Genomic DNA, 17,887 nt, shown 5'->3' on the forward strand with positions numbered 1-17,887 from the left:
ACTGTTGGCATCACTCTGCATCGCAAGCCAGCCATTCGGCAACTGAGCTAACCAACTACTCCCTATTTATATGTGGAGAGGCTGTGAAACTCTGCAGTACAGAGGGATCTGGGTATCCTGGCATCATGAATCACAAAATATTAATTACACAGGTTCAGGAAAAGATTATGAAGGCAAAAAGAAATGTTGTTTACTTGAGGGGAATTGGAACAGAAATGTAGAGAATTTTACTGCAGTTGTACCGGGCCTTGGTAAGATCACATCTGGTGTACTGTGTTCAGTTTTGACCTCCTTATCTGAAAAAGATATTAATGTTATAGAAGCAGTTCAGAGAAGGTTCACTTGACACGTTTCAGGGAAGAGGGTTTATCTCATGAAGAAACATTGAACAGGTTAGGCCTTTACATACTGGAGTTCAGAATAAGTAGTGACTTTTTTATAGGTCTTGAAGGAACTTGATTAGGTGGATCTTGAGAGATGTTTCCTCTTGTGGTATAGACTAAGTTAGGGGACACAAAGTAATGAATAATAAGTCTTGTTTCTAAGATTCCAGACAGAAGAGTTTGTTTTATCTCTCCATGGGTTATTATCCTATGAAACTCTCATCCTCAGAAAAAAGTGGGGGTTGAGTTACTGAAGTCATTTAAGGCTCTTTGATTTTCAATTGGCAATTGTGTCAACGCTGTTAGAGATGGGCAGGAAGGTAGAATTGAGGACACCAATCCTGTGGGACAAACAAATTTGCTCAGAGATAGAGTCATAGAGGCATACAGCACAGAAACAGGCCCTTCAGCCCAAGTTGCCCATGCCGACCATGTTTCCGAAACTGAACTCATCCCATATACCTGCCTTTAGCCAACATCTCTGTAAACCTTTCTTATCGATGTACCTGTCTAAATGTGTTTTAAACATTGTAATTGTACTCGCCTTTACCACTTCCTCCGGCAGCCCATCCATACACACACCACCCTCTGTGTGAAAAAGTTGCCCCTCAGGTCACTTTTAAATCTTTCCCCTGTCACCTGAAGCCTACGCCTTCTAGTTGTGGACTCCTCCACTCTGAGGAAAAGACCTTGGCTATTCACTTTATCTATGCCCCTCATGATTTTAAAAATGTCCATAAGGTCATAATGTCCACTCAGCCCCTGACACTCCAGGGAAAACAATGTCCCAGCCTATCCAGCCTCTCTTTGTAACTCAAACTCTCCAGTTCGAGTAGCATCCTTGTAAATCTTTTTTGTACCCTTTCCTGTTTAATAACATCTTTCCCACAGCAGGGTGACAAGAGTTGTACACAGTATTCCAAATGCAACCTCACCAACGTCTTATACAGCCGTAACATGACATTTCAACTTCTGTTCTCAATGCTCTGACCAATGAAGACAAGTGTGCGAAACGCCTTCTTCACCACCCTGTCTACCTGTGATGCCACTTTCAAGGAACTATGTCCCTGCACCTCGAGGTCTCTCTATTCAACAACAGTCCCCAAAGTCTGACCATTAATTGTGTAAATCCTGCCCTAGTTTCTCTTATCAAAATGCAACACCTCAAATTTATCTAAATTAAACTTCATCTGCCATTCCTCAGCTTATAGATCCAACTGATCAAGATCCCATTGTACACCTAGATAACCTTTTTCACTGTCCACTGTTTTGGTGTCGTTCGAAACTTACTAACCATACATCCTATATTCTCCTCCAAATCGTTTATATAAATGACAAAATGCACTGGACCCACCATCGATCCTTGTGGCACACCATTAGCAATATGTTTCCAGTCTCAACAACAACCCTACACCACCACCTCTGTCTCCTACCATCCAGCCATTTTTTTTTTAATCCAGTTGGCTGGCTCTCCTTGGATCTCATGTGAGATGACTTTACTTGCCAGTCTACCATGTGGAACCTTATCAAAGGTCTTGCAAAAGTCCACGTAGACAACATCTACCGCTCTGCCTTCATCTATCTGCTTGGCCACCCCTGCAAAAAGACTCAATAAAGTTAGTGAGCCATGATTTCCTGTGCTGAAAAATGTGTTGCTGTAAAAGCAGAGCAGGTCAGGCAGCATCCAAGGAGCATGAGAATCGATGTTTCGGGCATAAACCCTTCTTCAGGAATAATTTCCTCTGCACAATTTTAGGCTGACTATCCCTCATCAGTTCTTGTATTTCCAAACGCATGTAAATCCTGACCCTCAGAATTCCCTCCAACAACTTACCCATCACTGATATCAGGCTCACTGGTCTATAGTTCCCTGGCTTTTCCTTATCACCTTTCTTAAATGACCGAACATTAGCCCACCTTCAGTCTTCTAGCACCTCACCCATGGTTGTCGATGATACAAATTACTCTACAAGATGACCTGCAACTTCTTCCCTTACTTCCCACAATGTCCTGGGATACACATGATCAGGTCCAAGGGATTTATTGACCTTTTGGCATTTTAAGATATCCAGCACTTCCCCTTTTCAAGACATCACTATTTATTTCCCCAAATTCCTAGTCTCCTTCTTTCTCCACAATGAATATTGACATGAACTATCCATTTAGGATCCCATCCATCTCTTGTGGTTCCACACAAAGATGGTCTCATTGATCTTTAAGGGGTCCTATTCTCTCCACAGTTACTCTTATCTCTCTTAGTGTACTTGTAGAATCTATTTGTATCCTTCTTTACCCTATTGACCAAAGGTGTATCATGTCCCCCTTTTTGCCCCCAGATGTCCCTCTTAAGTGTATTCCTACAACACCTAAGGGATTCACTTAATGCCAGTTGTCTATACCTGACATACGACTACATAATTTTGTTGACCAGAGCGTCAATTTCTCCAGTCATCCTGTGTTCCCTACTCCAGCCAGCCTTGCTCTTCACATTGACAGGAACATGCTGGCCCTGAACTCATGTTATGTCACTTTTAAAAGCCTCCCACTTGCCAGACATCCTTTTACCTAAGAACAGCACCCCCTAAATAACTTTTGAAAGTTCCTGTCTAAAACCATCAAAATTGGCCTTGCTTCAGTTAGAACTTCAACTGGTGGATCAGGCCTAGCCTTTTCAATAATAATTTAAAAACTAATCAAATTATGGTCAAAGTGCTCCCCCACTAACACCCCAGTCATTTTCCCTGCCTTATTTCCCAAGACAAGGTCGAGTTTTGCCCTTTCTTTAGTAGGCTCATCCACATTTTGATTGAGAAAGTATTTTTCTAAATACTTAAATTCCTCCCCGTCCAAGTCCTTAACATCCGGCATTTATAGTGATTTGTATCTGCCGCTTCCAGTTGTCTGTTCCAGCTGTCCGCTGCAGTGGCCGGTATATTGGGTCCAGGTCAATGTGCTTATTGATTGAATCTGTGGATGAGTGCCATGCCTCTAGGAATTCCCTGGCTGTTCTCTGTTTGGCTTGGACAACAGGAGACGAAACGTCTGCAACAGAAATTCCCAGCTCGGTAAACTAGTCCCACCTGCTTATGCTTGGCCCACAACCCTCCAAACTTTTCCTATTCATAAAATTATCCAAATGCTTGTTAAATGTTGTAACTGTACCTGCTTACAATTACTTTCTCTGGCAGTTCATTCCATACACAAACAACCCTCTGTGTAAAAACGTAACCCCCATATCTTCTTAAATCTTTCTCCTCTCATCTTAGAAATATGCACCCGAAGTTTGAACCCACACACCCAAGGAAAACGACTCTTGTCATTCACCTTATCTTTGCTCCTCATGATTTTATAAACCTCAATAAGGTCACCCCTCAGCCTCCGATGCTCCAGGGAAAGCAGTCCCAGCCTATTCAGCCTTTCCCTATAGCTCAAATCCTCCAACCCCAGCAACATCCTTGTAAGTCTTTTCTGAACCCTTTCAAGTTTCACAACATCCTTCCAAGAGGAAGAAGAGCAGAATTGCAGAATTACACAATATTCCAAAAGTGGCCTAACCAATGTCCTGCACAGGACCTCCCAACTCCTGCACTAAGTAATCTGACCAATAAAGGAAAACATACCAAATGCCTTCTTCACTATCATAGCTGCCTGTGACCTATTTTCAAGGAGCTATGAACCCGCACTCCAAGGTCTCTTTGTTCAGCAACACTTCCTAAGACCTTACTATTAATTGTATTAGTCCTGCAGAGTTTTGCTTTCCCAAAATGCAGCACCTCCCATTTATCTAAATTAAACTCCATCAGCCAATCCTCAGCCCATTGGCCCATTTGTTCAAGATCCTGTTGTAATCTGAAGTAACTTTCTTCACTGTCCACTACACCTCCGATTTTGGTGTCACCTGCAAACTTACTAACTATACCTCTTAGGCTCACATCCAAATCATTTATATAAATTATTAAAAGTAGTGCAGCCAGCACTGATCCTTGCGACACTCCACTGGTCACAGGCTTCCAGTCTGAAAATCAACCCTCCCCCACCTCCCTCTGTCTTCTACCCCCAAGACAGTTCTGTATCCAAATGGCTAGTTCTCCATGTATTCCATGAGATCTAACCTTGCTAACTAGTCTCCCATGGGGAACCTTGTCGAATGCCTTTTGAAGTTCATACAGATCATGTCTCCCACTCTGCCCTCATCAATCCTCTTTGTTACTTCTTCAAAAACCTCAGTCAAGTTCGTGAGACATGATTTCCCACGCACAAAGCCATGTTGACTATCCCTAATCAATCCTTGCCTTTCCAAATACATATGCATCCTGTCCCTCAGGATTCTCTCCAATAACATGCTCATGATCGACATCAGGGTCACCGGTCCCTGGCTTGCTCTTACCACCTTTCTTAAATAGTGGCGCCACATTAGCCAACCTCCAGTCTTCCAGCACCTCACCTGTGACTATTGATGATGCAAATATCTCAGCGAGATGCCCAGCAATCACTTCCCTAGCTTCCCACAGAGTTTGAGGGTACACCTGATCAGGTACTGGGGATTTATCCACTTCTATGCGTTTCCAAACATCCAGCACTGCCTCCTCTGTGATATGGACACTTTTCAAGATGTCACCATCTATTTCCCTACATTCTATATCTTCCATGTCCTTTTCCACAGTAAATACTGATGCAAAATACTCGCTTAGTGTCTCCCCCATCTCCTGTGGCTCCACTCAAAGGCTGCCTTGCCGATCTTTGAGGGACCCCATTCGTTCACTAGTTACCCTTTTGTTCTTAATGTATTTGTAAAAACCCTTTGGAATCTCCTTAACTCTATTTTGCAAAGGTATCTCAAGTCCCCTTTTTGCCCTTCTGATTTCCCTCTTAAGTATACTGCTACTGCCTTTATACTCTTTTCAGGATTCACTCGATCTATCCTGTCTATAGTTGACATATGTTTCCTTCTTTTTCTTAATCAAACCCTCAATTTCTTTAGTCATCCAGCATTCCCTACACCAACCAGCCTTTCCTTTCACCCTAACCGGAATATACTGTCTCCTGACTCTTGTTATCTCATTCTGAAGGCTTCTCATTTTCCAGCAATCCCCTTACCTGCGAACATCTGCCCCCAATCAGCTTTTGAAAGTTCTTGCCTGATACCATCAAAATTTACAAAACAAAACGTCTTCTCTCAAAACCAGGTGGAATTTAATTCTTCTATTTGGATCTTCCCGTGTCTTCTTCTTAGGGATTCTGTTTCACAGGTTATTGAATTATAAATGTACTTTTAAGAGAGCTATCTTTCAGGCAGTCTTTTCACATGCTGGTAGCTGGGCAGTTCTCCTCCCAACTGTTCAATTTCCCCTGGTCTTATACACCCCCCTCCTTCCCCAAAGCTTGGGATTGTGTCATTGGCTTTTAAGATTGTCAATGTACTAAATTCAAACTGGATTGGAGTTTAGCATTTTTCGAGGTATAATTTAAACTGATTGGCCTAATTCAAATCTTTTTTGTCCTTTCTAGGCAACTAGTTACCCTAGCTACCCCAGTAGCTGGAGCACCTGTTACATTGTATCTTATTGAGAACACTTGGTGTTGTCAGGTAGCTCTACCAGCTTTTAATTCACTGAAAGATACAGTACACCCACATCTTCATAACATCTCCCCCCTTAAGAAAAAAATGAACCATCATGATGGAAAGATGGCTTCATTTTTTTTCTTAACTTTTTAAACATTATCCTAAGATGCAGATAACTTTAATATAAGTTCACCTTAACTTCTTCCCATATACCTATATATATATTAAACATTAAATAGAGATAAATCTCATCTAAAAACACTGGGAGGGAGCAGAAGTTTGAACCTAGCATGAAGATAATTTGGGAAGCTTTCTCGTGGGTTGAGAAGACTAATAGTAAAGGTAAAGTGGCCATAGTCGCATCAGACCATTGGGCTGCTCTCTGGTGATGACTTAACCTGAGGGTGACTATGCCTCAGTTGAGGGGCGGGGTTGAGAAGGAGAATCATTATATTCCTCAAGCATGGAAGCAGTCCATTTGGCTCATCAAGTCCACACTGACCCTCCAAAGAGCAGCACACCCAGAAACACTTCACTACTCTTTCCCTGTAACTCCACGTTTCCCATGGTTAACCCACCTAGCCTGCACATCCCTGGACACTAGGGGACAATTTAGCATGGCCACTTCACCCAAAACTACAAGTCTTTGGAGTGTAGGAGGAAACCACAGCACCCAAACGAAACCCATGCAGACATAGAGAGAGTGTGCAAACTCCACCCAGTCACCCGAGGGTCGGAATAAAACCCGGGTCCCGAGCACTGTGAGGCAACAATACTAATCTCTGAGCCACTGCACTGCCCTTCATGGTAACTTCAGCTGGTGTGGGAATTGAACCCATGCTGTTGGCATCACTTTGCTTCAGAAACCAGCCATCCAGCCAATTTCCTGTATAGCCCTCTAGTACTCACCACTCCAATGCCGATCTTCAAAAAGAGGGAGTATGATGGAGGCGGTTAGTAATGATATAGAGGTAGGAGGTGTAGTAAGGTGCTTCCATTGAATGAGTAGGAAGTATAGTGGGCAGAAAGGATGAGTAGATTGGGAGGATAAAATCACGTGGAGTATTGTGAACAGTTTAAGTAATTTATTTAAGAAAGTATATACAATTGTATTGGAAGCAGTTTAGAAAAGGTAAATTAAACTAATTTCTAGATTGAGTGGATTGCCTTATGGCAAATGGTTGGTAAAACTGAACTTATATCTGTTGGAGTGTCGAGGAATAAGAAGCGACTTGATGGAAGAATAAGGCCCTGAGGGAACTTAATAAGATAGATATAGAGACAGAGCTCCATTTATAGGAGAATCGAGAAGTAGATGCTACTGCTTAATGGTTAAGGGTTGCCCATTTAAAAAGAAATGAGGCAAGTTTTTGAAGGTGTTGAAAGCACAATTCCTTATTTCTTTTTTTAAAAGCAGGTGTACAAAGATTCTTGTTTAGCAAGGGATGAGATGTTATCTGGATAGCTTGGAATGTAGATTTGGGGTTAAAATCAGATCAACCATGAATGGTGAAGCAGTCTTAAAGCTCTGAATAACCAACTCCTGCTCTTTTTCTATGTCTTTATGTATCTTAGGTACAGAAAAGCAGAAAGTGTGCTATGACTCTGTAATGAGACCATCAGCAGGCTGATGCACCAATGGTGAAGGGCACGACGCAAGGAAGCTGAGCAGTTCATTAGGACCTCCATCAGTAGTTGGCAATGGTGAGGGAGGGTAGCTGGGATAGTAGTGTGGACTCTCTCAGGAAATAAGGGTATCCTTGGTGGAGGGAAGGCCGATTGGAAGGTAGAGCAGACAGGCAAATGATTTCCTTAGCCTGATGAAATGTATCGGCTCTTTCCATGTAAATACTTGTCAATAGTTTCCCTTAATTTTCTTTTCACTTTGTAATGACCTGATGTCAGGGAAAGAAAGAATCTCTGCTTCATGATCTTTGGGCAGTCTGTGTTGAAACAATATGTTACATCTGTGGATCTCACAACCAACCACCTTCAGCTGCTTCATCAACAATCTTCACTCCATCCTAAATCCAGAGTTTGGGATATTCAATGATGATTCCACAATGTTCAGCACTATTTGTGACATCTCCAATACTGCAACAATCTTTGTGCAAACGTAGAGGGACCAAGACAGCATACAGCTTCAGGCTGATAAGTGGCAAGTAACATTTCTGTCATTCAAGTGCCAGGTGCTGGTGATCTCCAACAAGAGAGAATGTAACCACCGCCCTTGACAAATTGCACAATCTTTGCTGAATCCCTCACTCTCAAACTTCTCAGATTTCACTTTGACCAGAAAATGAACTGAACCAGTTGTATAAATAATAAGGTTGCAAGAGCAGGTCAAAATCTAGCAATTCTACTGCAAGTAACTCTCCTTCCTGTCTGTCCACCAGTCAGAAGTGAATTAAAAAACACTGCACTTAACTGGATGAGTACAGCCCTAAAAAAGATCAATATCACCCAGGACAAAACAGCTCACTTGATTGGCCTGTCAGCTACCATCTTTAGCATTCGGTACCTTCACCAGCAATGCACAGTAACAGCAGTGTGAATTCCAAATAAGATACTCTGCAGTAACTCTCCAAGGCTTCTTCTCCTCACCTTTCAATCCAACAAGCTCAAACGTCGAGGAGGAAAAGGTGAGCAGGTGCATGAGAACAGCACCATCTGAAAATTCCACTCCAAGCCGCACACCATCCTGACTTGGAATTATAGAACATAGAATAGTACAGCACAGAACAGGCCTTTCAGCCCACGATGTTGTGCCGACCACTGATCCTCATGTATGCACCCTCAAATTTCTGTGACCATATATATGTCGAGGAGTCTCTTAAATGTCCCCAATGACCCTGCCTCCACAACTGCTGCTGGCAACGCATTCCATGCTCTCACAACACTTTGTGTAAAGAACCCGCCTCTGACATCCCCTCTATACTTTCCTCCAACCAGCTTAAAACTATGACCCCTCATGTTAGTCATTTCTGCCCTGGGAAATAGTCTCTGGCTATCGACTCTATCTATGCCTCTCATTACTTTGTATACCTGAATTAGGTCCCCTCTTCTCCTCCTTTTCTCCAATGAAAAAAGTCTGAGCTCAGTCAACCTTATTAGATAAGCCCTCCAATTCAGACAGCATCCTGGTAAACCTCCTCTGAACCCGCTCCAAAGCATCCACATCTTTCTTATAATAGGGCGACCAGAACTTGACGCAGTATTCCAAGTGCGGTCTAACCAAAGTTTTATAGAGCTGCAACAAGATCTCACGACTCTTAAACTCAATCCCCCTGTTAATGAAAGCCAAAACACCATATGCTTTCTTAACAACCATGTCCACTTGGGTGGCCATTTTAAGGGATCTATGTACCTGCACCCCAAGATCCTTCTGTTCCTCCACACTACCAAGAATCCTATCCTTAATCCTGTACTCAGCTTTCAAATTCGACCTTCCAAAATGCATCACCTCGCATTTATCCAGGTTGAACTGGATTCGTTATATTCGTGTTCCTCACCGTCACGGGGTCAAATCCTAGGATTCCTGTCCCAACAGCATCATGTGTGTGTCTCTGCACCCTGAGGAGTTCAGTGTTTCAAGAACACAGTTCACCATCACCTCTCCCCAAGACAATTAGAGTTGGTCAATAAATTCTGGACTTGCCAGTGATGCACACTTGCACAAATGAACAAGAAAAAGAAATACCTGTCACTTTAAAACTGACTGTTTGGAAACAGTTATAACTAATAGCTGATCTGGAATGTTTGGATTGACGGTAGAAATCACCTGGGACCTTGCATCTAATAACATGTGTAAACAGGACTATTTTCCTTTTAATAAACTGACCACCAACTGCAGGTCATTGGACCTTGTACTGCTCTCAGCCCTGGTTCTGAGATGAAATTGTTACCCAATGCTGTTAGCAATTCACGTCAGAAAGGTTTACACAAAAGCTTCACAAGACGAATGCTTAAAGTGTAGTCAAGAATGGACAAGAACGAATTGGCTTTATCTCCGAATGAACAGCAAAAACACCCTCCTGAGGGCACTGTGATATTTGAGCAACGCAAGGCTGTAAATGTACGTGAAACTCTATATGCTTTTGGGATTCTGCTTGTGCTTTTCCATCTGTGGGGTTTAGTAGAGGGGGTGCTAATGGCTTATTAGGAACCGAGGGATTGGAGCAGTGTAGTCATCAGTGAAATCTTTAACTGAGCCACTCTATTTCCATCTGACTTGCAGATTTACAGACCAGCTTGGCTGGGTGGGTGGATGGGATGCATTTGTTTTAACTCCATTATTTATATTGACCATTTGTTCAGGTCAGAATTGGAACACTGCTGAAGTGTCATGGAAAGAGTCATGTAGCTGCCCTCCACATTCAGCCATTAAACAATGGCTGACATTTAGCGCGCTACAATATAGTCTAGACCAAAAATATATACTTTTAACAAATATCCAGTAAGGAAAATGGGTAACCATGACTAATAAAAGAAGTTAATGATTGTATTAAATCAAAGGAAGGACTGTATGAAGTATCCAAAATAGTTTGTAAGCCTATGAATTGGAAACATTTTGGAATTCAGCAAATGATGAATGACAGAAATACTAAGAATGGGAGAATAGAACATGAGAGTACACTAGCTAGAGATATAAAGTTGGAGTATAAAAGCTTCTACAGGGATGTAAAAATAAAACAAAAACAATATCAAAAGGGTGCCCATTTCAAGAAAAAACAGAATTTTAAAAAAGAGGCAAGGAGAAAGTGAGGACTGCAGATGCTGGAGATCAGAGCTGAAAAACATGTTGCTGGAAAAGCACAGTAGGTCAGGCAGCATCCAAGGAGCAGGAGAATCGACGTTTTGGGCATAAGCTTTTCCAGCCACACATTTTTCAGCTTTAAAAAAGAGGGTAAGGATACTGCAGCAAAACTAAACCAATATTTTGCATTTATCCCCATAGAAGAAACTGAAAATATCCCAGAAAAAAATAAGAATCTATGGACTAATACAATTAGAAATTCGGTTTCAAAAATGTCAATATTGGCAAACAAAAGTATGAGAAAATTTAATCCAATTTAAAGTAAGTAAATCTTCTGAACATGAGTTACATTTGGGTGGCACAGTGGTAGCACTGCTACCTCACAGTGCCAGGGACCTAGGTTCAATTCCACTCACAGCTGATTATGTGTGTGGAGATTGCACATTCTCCCCATGTCTGCGTGGGTTTCCTTCAGTTACTCGGCTTTCCTCCCACAGTCCAAAGATGTACAGGTTAAGTGGATTGGCTGTGCTAAATCGTTCAGAGATGTGCAGGCTAATGCATTAGCCATAGGAAGCCATATGGAAATAGGATAAAGGAGTGGTTCAGGTTGGGATCCTCTTTGGAGGGTTGATGTGGACTTGATGGGCTGAATGACTAGTTTCCAGACTGTGGGGATCCTGTGATGAACTCAGAATGATCGAAAAGGTGGATATAGCGATAATGAATGCATTTGTGGTCACAATTAAAAATTCTATGTCCTTTGGAATAGTAACTACAGATTAAAAGTTAACAATGCAACTTCACTATTTACAAAAGCAAGGTCCAAAAACAAAGAACTACAGACCTGTTAATGTAAACACTCATGGAAATTTATGAAAAAAGGGATCATGTTTAAAAACTGTTTTAATTTTTTGAGGACGTAACTTAGTAGATTTTCTCTGGGTGGGATGGGGAAGGGGAAGGGGTGTGGTTAGGTGGAGAGGACCAATGGATCTTGCATATTTAGCTTTTGACAAGGTTCCACACACAACGTGAGGAAACAAAAACAACATATGGATCTAAAGAAGTATGTATTCACTGTTTAAGAACTGGTTAACGGGCAGAAAACAGAAAGTAGGTACAAATGTATCATTCTTAATTGGAAGAAGTGTCATATCAAACTCAAACGGTTGACTCCATTTCTCACTGCACAGATGCTGCCAGACTTGCTGAGTTGGGTTGGTGACGATTCGCTGCCGCCGATTAGCCACTGACGGTTCGCCACCAACGTTTCTCCACTGGGGTCGTTTGACCTCTGGAGACTATTCCCCACCGGAAATATATATATGTAGTGATTGTTTTACCTCCCGCCTGTTCTTTCAAACTTCTCAGTCCCCTTTATTTATACAACAACATCGTACATATTGATAAAAAAAGAGGTGAAATATCATTTTATTGGTTTATACATAAAAATGAGCTACAAACACTTGCAGTGGCGATTTGTCCTCAGCACTGAAAGGGCAGTGGCTAATCGGTGGCGGTGAATGGTCCCATCCAGGCTGAGTTTCCTCAGCATTCTATCTTATAAGATTTCCAGTATCCACAGTTAATGCTTTTATTTGAGTGTAAATGTGAGTTATGAGGAAAGTGCAAAGATGCTTTTTGGCTTTGGAGAGGCTATCTGAGTGGGCAAAGAATTGTCAGATGGAATACAGTGTGGAGAAATATGATACAATGTACTTGGGTTGGAAAAACAGAAATACAGCATACTTCTTTAACAGTAAAAGATTGGGAAGTGTTGAACTTCAAAGAATTGGTTTCCTTGGTTCACCAGACACTGAAATTTAACACATTGTGACTGCAAGCAATTAAGAAGACTTTCTCCCACAGTCCAAAGATGTGCAGGTTAGGTGGATTAGCCACGGGAAATGCAGGGTAACAGGGATGGGAAGGGTTTGGGTGGGCTGTTCTTCAAAAGATTGATTTGGACTCAATGACCCAAATGACGTCCTTCCACATTGTAGGGATTCTATGATTTTGGTGATAAAGATTGTGGTTTGATTGCTGAAACCTCACTCAGCTTCTGCACTGCATCCCAGGGAGTGCATGTTTAGCAGCTTAGGGAAACTGTTTAGGCCTGGACACTGTCAAGTTACTTCAACACTATATCCACTCAGGTACTTGACGTTTCCCCCATACATTCCTGAATTGTGCCTTGCAGGTAGTCAAGAAAAACTGAGGAGTCAGCAGATGAACCACGTAGCAGAATATCCAGCTGCAAGTTTTGATCAGTGTGTTGATCACAGGGACTCACCAACTGTAATACTGCTGTATGCAAAGTGAAGATGATTATTTTGGACTTGGAGTGCTCATTGTTATGGACCAGACCAAACCCCCTCAAAATATTCAGAAGATAGTCTAAACCCGAATGTTTTGTGATTTTAAAGTTAAATGTAAAATGATGCATTCTGGATGCCATTCAATTGGTCAAACTATCAGATTTAAAGCAAAACACATTGTATTCATACACTATAGTTAAAATAAAGAAGGAATTGAATAACTGAACTGTATTGGAAGACTTACCAGAATAGAAACAGCTGATACAGTAACTATTCCTAATTAACTGTTCCAATACAGTAGCATCCCATAAACACACCCTTGGCAAAAAGCAAATTCATAAAACAGATTGTCTCATATGCAACTCCCATAGCATAAAGACAATCCAAGCTTTTGGCTGTAACCATGAGAGGGAGAAAATAGCTTTCACTTCTTCAAGATCCCAACAGCAACTGCTGAAATCTAAACTAAAAATCCTGGTTCTGTGGGAGTTCAACCACACCCATTCAGGCTGCCTCTATTATTTCAAATTTAAAACAAAACCAAGGCTTCACAAGTGGTTTATTTTCTCAATCTGCTCGACACCTGTCCCCCATTCTGTTTCTAAGCCGCAGCATCATCACATGAATTGCCTGGAAATTGTTTGGCACAAACAACATTTGTTACCCATCAAGTATTTCTTTGACATTGTCCAGTTCTTGCTGCATGTGGGTTTGGATTGCTTTCTGTTTGGAGGTGTTAAGAATGGAGTGTGAACTCTGTGCTAGCATCAGTGAGAACAGGAAATTGAATCAACATTTTCAGAAGGAGAATGATGACAGAAATTCAATAATGAACCAAATCCCTTTGTATTTCATCTTTTAGCTATTCCTGCACCAACGGTACCCACTAAGTACTTGTTTCCTTCTAATCTGTAATATTTTCTGGTTATCCACAATGAGTTTATCAGTCACGGATATAATGATTTTCTGATAGGCTCTGATTCCTTTAGTGGGTTACATTGATTGCCTGAAGACAACTAACCTCCTATTTCGTATCTTCCATGGATTTCATCAGGGGTTTGGTTCACTGAGATGGCCAGGAGGTGATGTGAAATGGTGCCAATGGCATGGAATCAATTCCTATCGTCCATTTATGGAGGTCCTGCTTCACTGGATGAGCTGCACTTGAGGCAGCACTCAAGATTTTAGTAACAAAATGATCTCTCTCTCTCTAATAGAGAAAGATATGTGTGGTCTATTGTGACCATGGATTAATGATGATGAATTTTATACCTCCTCCCATCCCTCCTTGGATCATGACCCATCACGGAACATCAGGCCATTGCATCAACTATGGTCACTAACCTCATTACACTTGGTTTCATGTAGGTCATGAACATTGGAACTCAGCACTATCTTTTTGTGATATGCCACTCAGCAGTTCACTAACTTCCTGATGCCACCTTCCTACTCTTTTCTACCTTCAGTCACGTTCACACTCATAGCTCTGAAGGATTAGAGGTCTGATCTCAGGAGCAGACATCCGTTTTTTAACCTTCATCCTGCTTTTCTTGGTAATCCATTGGCATTTCCTTGTTAGCCGAGAGCTAGAGATGTGATGTTTCTTGTGATGTTGAACACTAATGTTAAGGTATCCCTCATTTCTCCAAGTTTAGAATCTGAGTGTTCAGATCATTGGAGGGAACCAGTATATTCTCAATGACCCACTCTCCAACATTGACTATTCTGTACTCAGCAAAGATGAGTCCCCTCTGCGTCTCCACCTTAATAAATTTCATGTTGTTGAATCCTTCTTTCATCATCTTTGCCTCTGTGCCCATTTCTTTGGGCAGGAGTCCTCTCCCCATCCCAAGGACCCCTTTGCCCATCTCCAACACTCTCCCTCCATCTGGACCCGTCCCTCTGGCATTCTGCCTGTACTTGACCTGTTCGTTGAGAATTGTCGATGTGACATTGCTCACCTCAATTTCTCTGCCCCCTTCACCTATTAAAACCTGTCTCTCCCTGAACTGACTGCACTCCCTGCACTCAGATCCAACCCTGACCTTTTTTATTAAGCCTGCTGATCAGGGCGGTGCTGTTGTAGTCGGGGATACTGGTCTCTACATTGCAGAGGCTGAGTGCCAGTTCTCAGATGCCTCCTCCTGTCTCCCTCTGGACTAATGACCCCACCATGGACCATCAGGCAATTGTATCAAATATGGTCAGTAACCTCATTTCATTTGGTGATCACCACCCACCCCCCCGCCCCACACCTCCAAGCTGACAGTAATCCAACCCCACACAGCTTGCTTCTACCTCCTTCTGGAAATCCACAAACAGAACTGCACAAGCAGATCCATTGTTTCTGCCTGCTCCTACCAGGAATTCATTTCTTCCTACCTTGATTTGGTCTTTTCTCCCCTGATCCGGTCCCTGTGCACTTAACATTTGCGATTCCTCTAATGCTTCAAGCCACTTTTGGAATATCCAATTTGCAAGCTCCAGCCGCCTCCTATTCACCATGGACATGCAATCCCTGTACACGTCTATTCCCCATCAGGATGGTCTCAGGGCTCTCTGCTTCTTCCTGGATGGGGTAAGTGGAACATTCCTTGTTCCAGTCCTATTCTGGCCCCCACTCATCACATTTTCTCCAATATATCAACGATGTCATTAGTGCTGCTTCCCTTTCTCAGCCAGAACCGAAATGATTTATTGATTTTGCTTCCAATTTCCACCCCACGCTCACTTTCATCCGGTCCACCTCTAACTCATCCCTCCAAATTCACCTAACTCCTCTTTCAAAAATCACTGGAGTCAGGGAAAGTCCCAAACGATTGGAAAATTGCTGTTGTAACCCCCTTGTTCAAGAAAAGATCAAGACAAAAGATGGAAAATTATAGGCCGATTTGCCTAACCTCGATTGTGGGTAAAATTCGAGAAACCATCGTTAAGGATGAGATTTCTAAATTCTTGGAAGTGCAGGGTCGGATTAGAACAAGTGATCATGCATTTAGTAAGGGGAGGTCGTGCCTGACAAACCTCTTAGAATTCTTTGAAGAGATAATAAGTAGATTAGACAAGGGAAACCCAGTGGATGTTATCTGCCTAGACTTCCAAAAGGCCTTTGATAAGGTACCTCACAGGAGGCTGCTGAATAAGGTGAGGGCCCATGGTGTTTGAGGTGAGCTACTGGCATGGTTTGAGGATTGGCTGTCTGACAGAAGGCAGAGAGTTGGGATAAAAGGTTATTTTTTGGAATGGCAGCTGGTGACAAGTGGTGTCCCGCAGGGTTCAGTGTTGGGGCTGCAGCTGTTCACATTACATATTAATGATCGAGATGAAGGGACTGGGGGTATTCTGGCCAGGTATGCCAATGATGCGAAGTTAGGTGGACAGGCAGGTAGTTCTGAGGAGGTGGGGAGACTGCAGAAAGATTTAGACAGTTTAGGAGAGTGGTCCAAGAAATGGCTGATGAAATTCAATGTGAGCAAATGCGAGACTTTGCACTTTGGAAAAAAAACATAGGCATGGACTATTTTCTGAACGGTGAGAAAATTCATAAAGCCAAAGTACAAAGGGATCTCGGAGTCCTAGTACAGGATTCTCTAAAGGTTGTTTTGCAGGTTGAGTCTGTGATTAAGAAAGCAAATGTAATGTTGTCATTTATCTCAAGAAGGTTGGAATGTAAAAGCAGTGATATGCTACTGAGACTTTATAAAGCCCTAGTTCAGCCCCATTTGGAACACTGTGTCCAGTTTTGGGCCCCACACCTCAGGAAGGACATACTGGCACTGGAGTGTTTCCAGTAGAGATTCACATGGATGATCCCTGGAATGGTAGGCCTATTACACGATGAACGGCTGAGGTTCATGGGATTGTATTCATTAGAGTTCAGAAGATTGAGGGGAGATCTAATAAAAACTTACTTCATGGCTTGGAAAGGGTGGACTCTGGGAAATTATTTCCAAAAGGTGGTTAAACTAGGACCCATGGGTGTAACCTTAAAATTAGAGGGGGGTCAATTTAGAACAGAAATAAGGAGACATTTCTTCAGCCAGAGAGTCGTGGGCCTCTGGAATTCATTGCCATGCAGCGCAGTGGAGGCCGGGACGTTAAATGTCTTCAAGGCAGAGATTGATAAATTCTTAATCTCACAAGGAATTAAGGGATGCAGGGAGAGTGTGGGTAAGTGGTGTTGAAATGCCCATCAGCCATGATTGAATGGCGGAGTGGACTCAATGGGCTGAATGGCCTTACCGCAACTCAGATTTCTTATGGTCTTATGGTTCCCTTCCTCGACATCTCTGTTTCTATTTCCAGGGATTCACTAGCCACTACTATCCACTATAAGCCCACTTACTCCTACAGTCACTCACAATATACATCCTTGCACTTTGTTTCCTGTAAAATCTATATTCCATTCTCACATTTCCTCTATCTCCATCGCCTATGTTCTAATGAGGCCAACTTCGACAAGGGACCCTTAGAAATGTCTACCTTCTTGCTGAACCAAGGATTCCCCAACACCATTGTCGACAGGGCCCTCAAATGGATCCGACCCATCTCCTGCACTTCCTCCCTCACCCCCACTCTTGTTTCCCACATGAGCAATAAGGTTCCCCTTATCCTTACCTACCATCCCATCAGAAGATCATCAGTGCCATTTCTGCCACCCTCAGTGAGATGCCACTATCAGACACATATTCCCTCCCCTTGTCTACCTTCTGCAGGGATCATTTCCTCCAGGTCCATTCTTCCTTCTCACCCAACACCCTCCCACAGCCCCATGGCACCTTCCCCTGCAACAGTCGAAGGTGTAACATCTGCCCATTTACCTTGTCCCTCCAGTATCCAAGGGCCCAAACATATCTTCCAGACA

At 42.5% G+C, this 17,887-nt stretch overlaps 1 protein-coding gene across 3 annotated transcripts in view; it reads left to right on the top strand.

The window, feature by feature from the left end:
- The window catches only part of LOC122557096 (sodium- and chloride-dependent neutral and basic amino acid transporter B(0+)-like), a 120,303-nt gene that overhangs the window by 13,235 nt on the left and 89,181 nt on the right, over window positions 1-17,887 (top strand). For 2 of the 3 annotated variants that reach the window (XR_015758696.1, XM_087992228.1), the window contains exon 1: window positions 9,863-10,021. The exons of the other annotated variant lie outside the window; for it this stretch is intronic. Coding sequence is in view for 1 of the 2 variants with exons in the window: in XM_087992228.1 (XP_087848354.1) it covers window positions 9,929-10,021 (93 nt within the window). In the remaining variant the exon portion in view is untranslated. Of the gene's footprint in view, window positions 1-9,862; window positions 10,022-17,887 lie in introns of those variants that run through there. 3 annotated transcript variants of the gene reach the window in all.

This window comes from Chiloscyllium plagiosum, unplaced genomic scaffold (assembly GCF_037043375.1).
Source record: "Chiloscyllium plagiosum isolate Xiang-an unplaced genomic scaffold, Cpla_swu_hap1 HiC_scaffold_11, whole genome shotgun sequence".
Lineage (NCBI taxonomy): Eukaryota > Metazoa > Chordata > Chondrichthyes > Orectolobiformes > Hemiscylliidae > Chiloscyllium > Chiloscyllium plagiosum.